This window comes from Panthera onca, chromosome E1, assembly GCF_046562875.1.
Source record: "Panthera onca isolate mPanOnc1 chromosome E1, mPanOnc1 haplotype 2, whole genome shotgun sequence".
Classification (NCBI taxonomy): Eukaryota; Metazoa; Chordata; class Mammalia; order Carnivora; family Felidae; genus Panthera; species Panthera onca.
Window position 1 is genome coordinate 55381396 of NC_138352.1, and position 13156 is coordinate 55394551.

At 36.8% G+C, this 13156-nt stretch overlaps 1 protein-coding gene across 15 annotated transcripts in view; it reads left to right on the top strand.

The window, feature by feature from the left end:
• The window catches only part of CDK12 (cyclin dependent kinase 12), a 77681-nt gene that overhangs the window by 22419 nt on the left and 42106 nt on the right, over positions 1–13156 (top strand). For all 15 annotated transcript variants that reach the window (XR_013551987.2, XR_013551988.2, XR_013551986.2 and 12 more), the window contains exons 7-10: positions 5511–5567; positions 5894–5995; positions 11479–11556; positions 12591–12707. Coding sequence is in view for 10 of the 15 variants with exons in the window: in XM_060646202.3 (XP_060502185.3) it covers positions 5511–5567; positions 5894–5995; positions 11479–11556; positions 12591–12707 (354 nt within the window). In the remaining 5 variants the exon portion in view is untranslated. The remainder of the gene's footprint in view (positions 1–5510; positions 5568–5893; positions 5996–11478; positions 11557–12590; positions 12708–13156) is intronic.

A 13156-nucleotide genomic window follows, 5' to 3' on the forward strand; every position in this document is an offset into this window, starting at 1 on the left:
AGGTAGACCCAGTGATGCAATTTTTTGCATTTACATACAACTGATGTTTGTACTGTAGGAATAACTTATGATTGGCGTACTCTGATAGCAGAGCCTTTAGACTCAATGTTGGTAAGGAATTAACAGAGGTAGGATTGTAAAGCTTTTTAAATTGCAAACATTTTAGGGAACCACTCACATCACTACAGGAGTATTCAGAGAGCTTTTTGCCATAGCTAGTAAATATTACTGTGGTCCTGGAAAATTAAAACACACATTGAGTTCTCAGTGAAATTCTCACTTGTTTAGTGAGGAGAAACATGCCTGCTTTTTTAGCTGCTGTTGAGACTTTTTCAGTATCAAATTTCAGAGTAAACACAGGTGTAGCTGGTGGTTGACCTCTCTGCTGAGCACTTACTCCCAGGTTTTAATAGCGTAGACAGACAGGAATTTGGTGATGAACAGTGTTAAATCCTCAGAAGTTTTTATCATCTGCTTTCTTCTTCTCTGGCTATTTGTCTAAACTATATTGATGATATCAGGTGTATGTATTATGCACATTAATCTTTGGTAAATAGCCCTACCAGTTGAGGAATAAAAAGCAAATCTGATACTATTGAAATCATACCAGTGTTTGGTTCTTTTGGCATTTGGGCTGTTTATAGCTATCTTTGCGTGATTCACCCACTCTTTTAAACATTTCTATTTAATTATATTTGGCAAAAATTTAAGATAGAGATGTAGAGTGATATGACCTATTTCACATCTTTGTGAAGTGAGCTGACCAGCCATCCAGAGTTGCCCAGGGACTGTTCTAGTTTTATTTTTTATTTTTGTTTTTTTTCTTTAAAGTTTTTTTATTTTTAAGTAATTTCTACACCCATTGTGGGACTCAGACCCACAACACTGAGATCAAGAGTTGCATGCTCCACCAGCTGAGCTAGCCAGGTACCCCTGTCCTGGTTTTAGCATCGAAAGTCCCATATGGGATAGTTGGTCACTGGAAAGCTCAGAGTTTAATAGGGGAGCTAAACAAATAAATTGCTCAATCCAGTAAACAGTTACTAAGCCCCCCTGCCTTTTTTACATAATCTCTACACCCATTGTGGGGCTTGAGCTCACAACCCCAAGATGAAGAGTCAAATGCTCTAGCAGCTGAAGCAGCCAGGCACCTCTAAACCCCTTGAATTTGGGAGCATCTGGGAAGGTGGAATCTTGAGGAATGGATAGGAATTTATCAGAAAGTCTAACAGAGGATTAAATTTCTAAGCAAAAGAAATTGCATGGGCAAAAGCACATAAATGTGAAAATAACATGTTATGTGGGAAAATGTAAACAGGTAGGTATTGCTAGGGCAAGAAGAGTGAAGCTCATAATGGGGAGATGAAGCCGGACAGTTGTAAGGAGCGAATTTAAGGATCTTGTATATCTCGCTGAGGAGCTTACACTGTCTATAGGTGACAATGATTGAATGGTGCTGGTGTGGTTAATTTTTTGTTTTGAAATTATACAGTTAATTTGGTTGGCTATTTTTTTTAAGCTATACAGTTAATGCATATTTTAAATTATTTTATATAATGCATATACTTATTTTATATATTTTGTACTTAAATACCTTTTGAGACAAAACATCATGTTAAAAAGAGTATTCCTTTCTGTCACTATCTCTGTGACCCATAATTTTCATTAAAACTGGGCTTGGTTAATCTACATCCATAGTGATAATGCTTCAAGAATTTAATGATGATGACTATTAGCTTACAGCTATCTGGACTATAGCATATACTTTTTTTTGTTCGATTTGTTATTCCATGGTGGGGAGGGATGTCTCAGGCCAGGGAATGACTGCAGTCCTACTTGGTGTCCTTTCTAGTGGGTTAAGCCCCTCCCTGTCTTCTTATATTCAGGAAGCTGATAAGGTTCTAGATTAAACTGAATTTCCTCCTGAGGTTACTAAGCAGGATGCAGGAGTCTCATGGTCTAATCTGATCCATCCAGCCTCTAATCTTGCCCATTTAGCTCTGTCTACACAGAGAATTCTGGGTGAGATGGCCTGGAGAAAATGGTAAGGAGCCCTCAGCTGGACAAGGAAGCAAGAGCAATTGATAAGAGAGAGAGGAGAGCACTTGGGCTCCATGGTGTTCATTATATCGTTATTACACAAGTATAAATGAGACCAACTTATTTTAGATGGTAGAGAGACACAATTAGTCTTCTCTTTCAGAAGAAACACTAAATGGTCACTCTAATAGGGTATATATAGACTGGAGGTAGGGAGAACATTATAAAAAGAACACCTATTAAAAACACCATAAGAAATGGTCAGTGCTTAAACTAACCAATTCCTTGCTAATAGAGATGGACAGGATAAATTTTGTGAATGAGTAGATTTTGGTGAGTGAATGAATGTTGGAGAATGAATGAAAGTACTTTAACTCCCAGACTTCTACCTTAAGAAACTAACTAGGTGAGTGGTATAATGGTCAATATAGGGAATATAGAAGGAAGAGCAGGATAGATGAGTGAAGAGTAAATCCCTTTTGGATATGGCTGTTGCACATCTAGGATATTGATATCTGACTAATAGGCATATGGTCACATTGAAGTTCCAAACTAGCAATGTAGTTCAGGAGTTAGCAAGCAGAGAAAAGGTATCAGAAGATGGAACCTAAGGGAATGGTCAGATATGGAGGAAATAAGGAAATATTATGAATGTAAATTAGGTTTAAGAAGTGAATAGGCATAGATGTCAGGTGATGTAGACAGATTATAAGACATAAGAAGGAATCTGAAAATTAAAAGGTCAACATTGACATTGTGGGGCAAATTGGTGGGTAGCACAGTTAATGGGAAGGTGCTGGTAGGAAGGTCTTTAATTTTTAATTTAAGGATGCAGAGGTTTGAGCATATATAAATACTAAGAGAAAAAAATCAATAGGGAGAAGTTGAAGATTTCAAGAAAGAACTAAAATAACTTAAAGGAACAAGGTTCTAGAAGAAATGAAATCAAGGTCACAGGTGATAGTGGTCACAAGTATAAGTGTTGATTATCCTTGAACAAGAGAGATTGACACATTTTTTTCTGTAACTGAAAGGAAAGAAAAAGGAGAGCTATAGATGCAATTAAGGTTATACAGGTAAAAGGATGTTAAGTAGCTCCTACCTGATGATTTTTGTTTTCAGTGAAGAAGGTCATTTACTGAGAGGGGAGGGGATAGATTAGGAAATATGCTAGGTTCTCAGTGATGTTTAGATTTAGCCTAACTTGCATAACTATTTGCTGTCATTTTATAGTCCTATGTGCTTCCTATAGTCCATTTTAAAGAGTGTGCTTCACTTCACAGTGAAGCACTTCACTGTGCTTCAGTCTTGGATCATCTCAGGTTCTCAAGAGTGAGGATGCTGAGAAATTTGAGGAACTCTTTTTGTCTCAATATAGGGCTCAAGTCAGCTAGTCCTTTCCTTTTTGCTTTTTATTCATTTCAACTTAAAAATGTAATGATGTTTGGGGCAAGTGGATACGGTGCCAATAATCTTTACCAGGAATGATAAGGGTTACTGTAATGTAAAATTTTGTTGCTAGTAGTTACTTGGTTTTAACTTTGAGGAGCACCTCCTACCATAGCCTCTTTTTTCTATCTCATTTGAATGCCTGATCTCAGCTGTCAGGTACCTGAGATATCTCCAGTACCTTAAAAAAAAGAGTGGGCTGGCTTACATTCCCCAAGAAGGAACACAAGTGGTAAATGTGAATAAACAGGCTATATAAGAATTTAGGTAAATATGATTAATCCAAAATAGTTAAGAATTTTAAGTTTTCTGACATTTTGTGTTATAGTTTATTAAAATATTACTTAACATCACTATCAAAGAATATTTAGCAGAGTGAAACGTGGGTGTGAGCCTTTTATGGGATGGTTCTCAAAAGTGTGGTTCTCAGACCCATAGATGCATTGGCATCATCTATGGGCTTGTTAGAAATGTGAGTTCATGAGCTATGACCTGCTGAATCGGCATCTCTGGGAATGAGGCCCAGGAAACTTTTTTTTTTTAATATTTATTTATTTTTGAGAGGGAGAGTGAGCAAGCACGAGTGGGGGAAGGGCAGAGAGAGAAGGGGGCAGCATCCAAAGGTGGCTCTGCACTGACAGCAGCAAGTCTGAGGTGGGGCCCAAACTCACAAACTATGAGATCATGACCTGAGCCAAAGTTGGATGCTCACCTGACTGAGCCAGGCATCCCAGGAAACTTTTAATAAGCTTTCCATGTGATTCTTATTTCATATGAAAGTTTGAGAACCCCTATAAGATCATAGTTATTTATCTTTATGATACAGGAAATGATGGCAATATGTTGGTAAAAGAGACCTCATTCGTCATAAAAATTGTGTGCTCAGATCAAAGCCATGTTCCTGGTTTGAAAAAATCTGTTAGGGGCACCTGGGGGGACTCAGTTGGTTGAGTGGCCAACTTTTACTTTCTGCTCAGGTCATGATCTCATGGTTTGTGGGATTGAGCCCTGCATCAAGGAGGGGCAGAGAGAGAGGGGGAGAGAGAGAATCCCAAGCAGGGTTCGTGCCATCAGCGTAGAGCCTGACCTGGCATTCAGTCTCACAAAACAATCTCACGAACCGTGAGATCATGACCTGAGCTGAAATCAAGAGTTGAACGCTCAACCGACTGAGCCACCCAGGTGCCCCTGTAATGTGTTTTGTATAGCTAGTGTCTTCAAGCCAGAATTGATCAAGGTTTATCATTAAGTTAGAACAGCTCATTCCTTCTTTCCCCAACAAGTATTTAATCTAGCAGGGTTTTTTTGTTTGTTTATTTTGAGAGAGAGCACAAGTGGGGGGTGCAGAGAGAGAGAGCGAGAGAGAGAATATGAAACAGGCTGCACACTGTCAGCACAGAACCTGAGGTGGGGCTCGAATTCATGAACTGTGTGTGAGATCATGACTGAGCCAAAGTTGGATGCTTAATGGACTGAACCACCCACATGCCCCTAACCTAGCAGGTTTTAGCAACTGTTGTTTGCCAAGAAATAAAAGGAATATTTAGTTAAGGAGTCAAATCCAAAAATACAGTAGTAGTCTAAAAAGAAAACCTTAGGGGAGCCTGGGTGGCTCAGTTGGTTGAGAGCATCGGACTTCGGGTCAGGTCATGATCTCGCGGTCTGTGGGTTCGAGCCCTGCGTCGGGCTCTGTGCTGACAGCTCAGAGCCTGGAGCCTGCTTCGGATTCTGTGTCTCCCTCTCTCTCTGCCCCTCCCCCGCTCATGCTCTGTTTCTCTCTCTCTCTCTCTTTCTCTGTCAAAAATAAACATTAAAAAAATTTGTTTTTAAAGAAAACCTTAAGTCTTTGTAAACTGGAGTAGTCAAAAGAGGTTTAATCTGCATGTGTGACCATTAAGAGTAGAACTAAGATAGCAGATGTTAAAATTCCTTTAACTCCTAAACTTGTGCTTGACTGTTTAGATTTAATTAGGAAGCCACTACTGTTACTTATAAAAATAAATTGTTTTTTTGTTTTACAGTGGACAAATCAAACTCGCAGATTTTGGACTTGCTCGACTCTATAACTCTGAAGAGAGGTGAGGCATTCATCATTGCAAGTTGCAGTAACTTTCAGAATTCCCTAAGTTTCTAAATATGTTACCACCTAGATTTTAGATAGTAGATTCTGTCTAAATTCTTGAATCAGCCTCAGACTGAAATAAATCAACCCAAATTAGAATGGAAGTTATTTTTTCATCTCTTACTCCTGTCCAGTTTACTTTTGAACTATTAGATTGTTAGGGAGCTGTTTTGACAATCCCATTTTCAATTGGCAGCTATTCCTCTTTGCATTTAATTTTACAAGTATTTTTTCATCAGAAGCCGTTGTAAATTTATGTCATGGTTACTTTTTACATTTCAGTCGCCCTTATACAAACAAAGTCATCACCCTGTGGTACCGACCTCCAGAACTTCTGCTGGGAGAGGAGCGTTACACACCAGCTATTGATGTTTGGAGCTGTGGGTAAGCCTCTCTGCTTTTTCTTTTGTTTTTAATATATGTATTATTGAACTGGTATCTGTTTTCTCTCTACATTGGCTTTTGTAGCTTTTCTTTAAGTTTGAAAGGATGGGTATAAACTTTTAGCTAGACAGGGAAATCTGTTGAATGTTTCCTAATCTTCTTTAAATTTTTATTTAGATATTCATTTATTTTTGGAGACAACATGTTTTTGTTTTTGTTTTTTTAAATTTTTATTTATTTATTTTTGATAGAGAGGGGGAGGGAGAAAGGGAGCAAGCAGGGGAGGGGCAGAGAGACAGAGACACACAGAATCTGAAGCACGCTCCAGGCTCTGAGCTGTCAGCACAGAGCCCATCACGGGGCTTGAACCCACAAACTGAGATCATGACCTGAGCCAAAGTCGGATGCTTAACCAGCTGAGCTACCCAGGTGCCCTGAGACACGTTTTTTAAAACATTTCCTCAAAACGTCTTTTTTTTTTTTTTTTTTTTAACATCATTTGAATTCAGATCCAAATACATTCAAATAAAGTCCATAGATTGCAGTTGATTATCTCAAGTCTTTTAATTGTAGCTTCTCCTTCCATTTCTCTTGAGGTCCCCACCACCCTCCCCCCACCCCCAGTAATTTCCTTAGTAGAAACTGTGTCATTTTTGTCTGTTCCCACAGTCTGAATTTTGTTGATTGCATCTTTACTGTGTTTTTTGTTGTTTTAGCATGGTTTTCTATCCCTTTTATTTCCTGTAAATTGTAGGTGAATTTATGTTTGATTTCCAATTATCCACTGACCCTGAAATTACTTCACAGGTGGTTTTGAGTACCTCTGGAAGTTTATAGTTAACGATACATCAAAGTTGGGGGTAGGTGGCAATAGGAGCCTCTGCCCAGAGTATAGTCAAGAACTAGGTATGTTATCTGTAGACAAGTTAAAAGCAATAAAACAATAGTTTGCTTTTATTATCATATTATACAGGCAATTCTAAACAATGCTTGATAAAATATTCATCCCTAACAGGGCAGATTTACACATACACACACGTGCACGCACACACACACACACAGGCCCCACTTTACATAATATACAATAATCTCTTTTTGAAATGTCAGCTATTAATGATCCACCTTCATTTATTCATTTGTGGTTGTTTGTGATGGTGATATTCTAATTATATTATTCCTTCCTGGAATAAAGATAACATTTACTTTACTAACCCTAGGTACGAGTCACATAGAAAAAGTTAGAGATAAAGCTTTAATTCTCTCGTTTTACTCACCAGTTTTCAGTGTGATGAGGTAGTTTCCTAGTATCCTTCAAAGATGACCAAAGAGAGGGTCTGGGGTGGGTTTTTTTTGTTTGTTTGTTTCTGTTTTTTAGTTTCATTATGAACTCATGGATTTAAACATGTTTTATATGTTTTAATCCATTACGGTTATCATCTTATTCCTATTCACATTTTTCAGTCTTTGACCAGTGGGAGGGAGTTTAGTGGGTCCTTTCCACACAACTATAGTGTTTGATAGCCTTCCTTGTTTGCTGGTTCCAGGCTCATCCTATTCATTTCCTGCCCTAGACCTGAAATCAGCCATTCCTTTTAGTGGAAAATAATACTTAGAGACGATAGTCTGTGTATTATGAACATAGACATTTTAAATGGGCCATGTTAGTTGTTTCTGATACTGTATGATTTATGCATATACACTCTGTCCTTGACCTCCATACCTTAGGATTCTGACATGTACTTGCCAGTGGAGCTTATCACTTTTTCCCATTCATTCCCTCCTCTATTAATGTTAGTCTTTAAAACTACAGGGGTTTTATTTCAAAATTCAAACGGGTCAAAGAAAAGGAGAGCATAATTTCATTGGTAGCCTCCCCAATTGAAATGAAGCTTTAGTTAAATTTTACTGATTGAAGCTGGGTATGTTTGTGTTCTGGACTATTTGCTTTAACAGTATTAGCATTTAAATTGTCACAACTAGGCTCTAAAGTTAACGCCCCATTAAGATACACAGGGAACGTTCATAGCTCTGTTGGTACTATTATTTCAGTGTGTGCAACCTGCCACCTCAGTGTAGTAGCAAAGTATTGATTACATAATAATATCTTCCCCACCAAAGAACTAGAACTGAAATAAAACACCAAAACACAACTTGGAAATTAAAATTATAGAAGATTAGGCTTTAAATAAAGCCCAGGAACTTCATTGAATTGAGATTTTGCTAGACTCTTGATGTGAGCTTGCTACTTTGGTGATTCGTGGAATTCTCTCTGAAGGAGAAACTAGAAAGACTGGTACAACGAATTATGTCTAGATTCTGAAAACCCACCTGGGTTGGTTGGTTTGTTTTTCTTTCTGCTTATTTTATCAGTTGTGACAACACTGTATTTGGAATTTGATTTAGCAGTTTATGTTGGAAATAGAATTAAACTTGACTTTTACTTTTCTATTTCTGGATAAGATTTGAGTGAATATGGAAGTGAGAATTTGTCATTTGAGGTTAACAAATGCTAATAGAAAGGTGCTAATAACTTTAAAAACTAGCTTTGTTTTGCTTCTCAAATTTAGTCAAGCTAAAGAATTTCAAAGTAAAACTATAAATACTGTTTTTGTATTAGCAAATCTAATTTCAAATCATAGGCCAGAGAAGAGATTCTTTGTCCATTTGTTTTCTTACTTTTCAAAAAATAAAATATTTTAGGCATACAAAAAAGTACAGAGTAGTCATGTAATTTTTTACATTTGTTTTAAATTTATCTTGATATGGGGGGATGGGTTAAATAGGTGATTGAAATTAAGGAGTGCACTTGTGATAAGCACTGGGTGATGTATGGAACTGTTGAATTACTATATTGTACACCAGAAACTAGTATAATAACACTGTATGTTAACTAACTGGAATTAAAATTAAAACTGACTAACTAAATTAAATAAATAGATTTATTTTGATATAATTTCAAATATACAAAAGAGTTACTAGAAAGGACAAAGAACGTTAGTATAGCTTTTATCCATATTCACTAAAATTTGTTAATCTTTCAATTGAGGTATGCAATAAGCTGCATATGTTTAAAATGTACAATTGAAGTTTTGACATATTGTATACGCTAGTGAAACCATCACCACAACCAAGACAAAAGTTTCCATGTGTTCCTTTGTAATCTCTCTCTTCTGTCCCACACTATCCTAGGCAACAACTGTTCTGCTTTCTATCACTATAGATTGATTTCCATTTCTGGAATTTTATACAAATGGAATCATACAGTATATGTTCTTTTTTCCCTTTTGCATCTTTTACTCAGCATAATTATTTTGAGATTTATTCATGTTAGATTCACTAAAATTTAGCATCTTGCCACATTTGCTTTTTATATTCATATGTTTATGTATGTGTATTTATATCATACAACATAAAGTATACAAATAGAATAAAATTGTGTATATGCACACATCTTTTTTCCAGAACTATTGAAAGTAGTTGTACATGTCATCCTCCTTACCATTTAATATTTAATGTAGATTTCTTTTTCTTTTAATGCGTATTCATTTTTGAGAGAGAGAGAGCATGTGCGGAGAGGGACAGAGAGGTAGACATAGAGTCTGAAGCAGGCTCCAGGCTTTGAGCTGTCAGCATAGAGCCCAATGTGGGGCTTGAACTCACGAACTGTGAGATCATGACCTGAGTTGAAGTCGGATGCTTAACCGACTGAGCCACCCAGGCGCCTCTTTAATGTACATTTCTTAAGAACAAAGATATTCTTATATAAAATCACAGTAGCATTATCAAATTCAGGAAATTTAACAATGATACACTATATTTTAAAGTAGTTTAGCTTACATTCCATGTTCTTACTTTTTCAGTACCCTAATAACATCCTGGAAACAATACCTCACCTGATAAAGGATTTGATCCAGTATCATGTATTACATTTAGTTCTCATTCTTTACTCTGAAATAGTTCCTTAACCTTTGTCTTTCATGTATATACATAAATTTTTTTTAATGTTTTATTTATTTTTTGAGAGAGAGAGAGAGACAGAATGTGAGTGGGGGAGGAGCAGAGAGAGAGAGAGAGAGAGAGAGAGAGAGAGACACACACACACACACACACACACGTGGAATCCTAAGCAGGCTCTAGGCTCCAAGCTGTCAGCACAGAGCCTGATGTGGCGCTCGAACCCACAAACTGTGAGATCATGACCTGAGTCAAAGTTGGATGTTTAACCAACTTGAGATTCGATATATTTTTTTAATGTTTGTTTATTTATTTAATGTTTATTTATTTTTGAGAGAGGGAGAGAACATGAGTGGGGGAGGGGCAGAGAGAGAAGGAGACAGAGGATCCAAAGTGGGCTCTGTGCTGAGGGCAGAAAGCCCAGTCCAGGGCTCAAATTCACGAATGAGAGATCATGACCTGAGCCAGAGTCAGATGCTTAACTGACTGAGACTCCCAGATGCTCCGACACTTACATTTTGAAGGACAGACCAGCTACTATATAGGTTCATATTATGAAGTTTTGGCTGGAATATTGCATAAGTGTTCTTTTCAAGGTATCACATTTATACTTAAATGAACCCTGTTTCCTTCTTATTGATGATGTTAATTTTGTTCACTCAGTTAAGGTGTTGTCTTTTTTTTCCCACTAAATAGTTACTAGATTTCCTTTTGTAATTAAGTAATTTGTGGAGACATACCTGGGGACTTTGTAAATATGTATTATTTTGGAAGGCATTTGCAAAATGGAAAAAGCATTTAAGCATAATGTATTTGAAAGTCCTATTGAAACTGATTCTGGGTGATGACAATAAATGCTTCTTTACAAATACAGTGCCAAGAGGGCTATAGTATATTGCACATTCTACAGAGCAAATGAATGGAAAAAGCTGATCTCTTTATAGGAACTGCTGAGCATCCTTGTAAAATTGAAGTGTGGGTTTTTTAGTGTTTATTTCCTTAATTTACAATGGAATTGGTAGAAAAGGACTCTGACTCATTTTCTTTGCTTGTAGACCGTCCTTTATAGATGGTAAAAGTTTGATCGCCTGGCAAATTTAAATTCTTAATACTGTCTATTCTCACCGCAAGAAAAATTTTTTTTAATTTATTTTATTTTATTTTATTTTTTAACATTTATTCATCTTTGAGGGACAGAGAGAGACAGAGCATGAGCAGGGAAGGGGCAGAGAGAGGGATACAGAATCTGAAGCAGGCTCCAAGCTCTGAGCTGTCAGCACAGAGCCCGACACGGGGCTCGAACTCACAAACCACGAGATCATGACCTGAGCTGAAGTCGGCTGCTCAACCGACTGAGCCACCCAGGCGCCCCAAGAAATATTTTCTTTTACAAAATTCAGACACTGCCATTTGGAGCTTATTTACAACATGTAATATCAAATTCTGCCAGATATACTATAAAAATTTTTTGAGACACAATTTAGGCTCCGGGGATTTCTCTCCTGACCTTTCAATTTTACTCTTTCTAGATGCATCCTTGGGGAACTGTTCACAAAGAAGCCTATTTTTCAAGCCAATCTGGAACTGGCTCAGCTAGAACTGATCAGGTACAGCTGTGCATGTGTTCTGAGTGCCCAGGTGTGATAGGTCATTTCATCCTCTAATTTCTAATACTTTTCAGTCATTCTACTAAAAGTTGACTTTATGATTATATCCAAGTATTCTCAAGTCAGTATATATCCAAGTATATTCTCAGTCAGATTTACCACATATTTTATCATGGGCTATATATGTAAAGAAATTATATTCCTCCTTTTTAGGTCTTACTAAGGGTCTTAGTTTTTAGGCTCCCCCTTTTTAGACTTTTTAGGTCTTTGCATATTTTTTATTAGTTCTTCATATAAAAGCATGCCATTTTCAAGGTAGCTGTTTCATTCTTAGGTTAGATTAAGATGAGCTGTATTCAGCAAACATTTATTAAGCCTGTTCCATAACAAATTCCTTTTTTTGTTAAACTTTAAGGTTTAGAGATAAGTAAGATAGGTCCCTGCTTTCAGAGAGCTCAAAGTTTAGTAAGTGATACAGCATGTAAACAGGTAATTATAAAATAGAACCTAAACTAGAGGATTTGGGGAAGGACTGGGGTTGTTTTAATCAATATAAGTAAAGAGAAGAATACAACAGGCTAATGTAGACTTCTTTAAAGGTGGTGTATAACTCATTATTGTGCATTAAATTCAATTTTCTATCAAAATTTTTAGGCTCTCTTCTGCTAATTTTCCCTATAGGAACATTATATGAGCAGCTCAGCACTTTGAAATTAATACTAACTGAACAGAACATAATTGATAATGAAAACCTTTATGGAGGTTTAAAAACATGTTTTACAAAATCAAGTATATGCATCGTTTTGGACTATTTTGCCAGTATTTTCTCTTATTATCTTGTAACCAGCTCTTTCTGTCCTATTCCTTCTGTCCTTAAAGCAGTGAGGTCAGGTTTTACCTTTCTGCATGCTCTCTAACTTAATAAGCTAAGATTCCCCAGACCTCGGGAGGTAATAATTTCTGCTTCTGTAATCTCCAGAACTCACAATGCTGACTCATTTACTTCTTGTTTTGGCTTTTTGCTTTGTTTTCAGTCGACTCTGTGGTAGCCCTTGTCCAGCTGTGTGGCCTGATGTTATCAAGCTGCCCTACTTCAATACCATGAAACCGAAGAAGCAATATAGAAGGCGTCTGCGAGAAGAATTCTCTTTGTGAGTTTGGCAAAAATGTACATCTGGTTTCTGTGTTTGGCTGGAGTTTAGACTTGACTTTCCTAGCTTAGGGAGTTAGTGTTGTCCCAACTTATGGCAGCACACCATAGGAAAACATTTTTTTTTGAACAGTATATGAATTTTATCATAGTTTTGTTATAATTTTCTTTTATGAAGGCTTTAGATGAAAAAATAAATCATTTTATTGGGAGTAATATATAAATTTTCTCAGAGTCCTTTTGATATTCCCATAATAAAAAGAGAATGGAACTGCTGGCTTCATGTTTTTTACTTGTATTATATATAGCATTGCATAAATCCTCTGTGGGAGCAGATCTGCTTGCTTGTTTAGCTAGCTTTTAGTTCCTTTTCCACAGTTTTACATGGAGGTGGAAATTCAGAGACCTTTGACCTAAGGTTATAGGTTTAAGAACTATGGGGTCATTGTG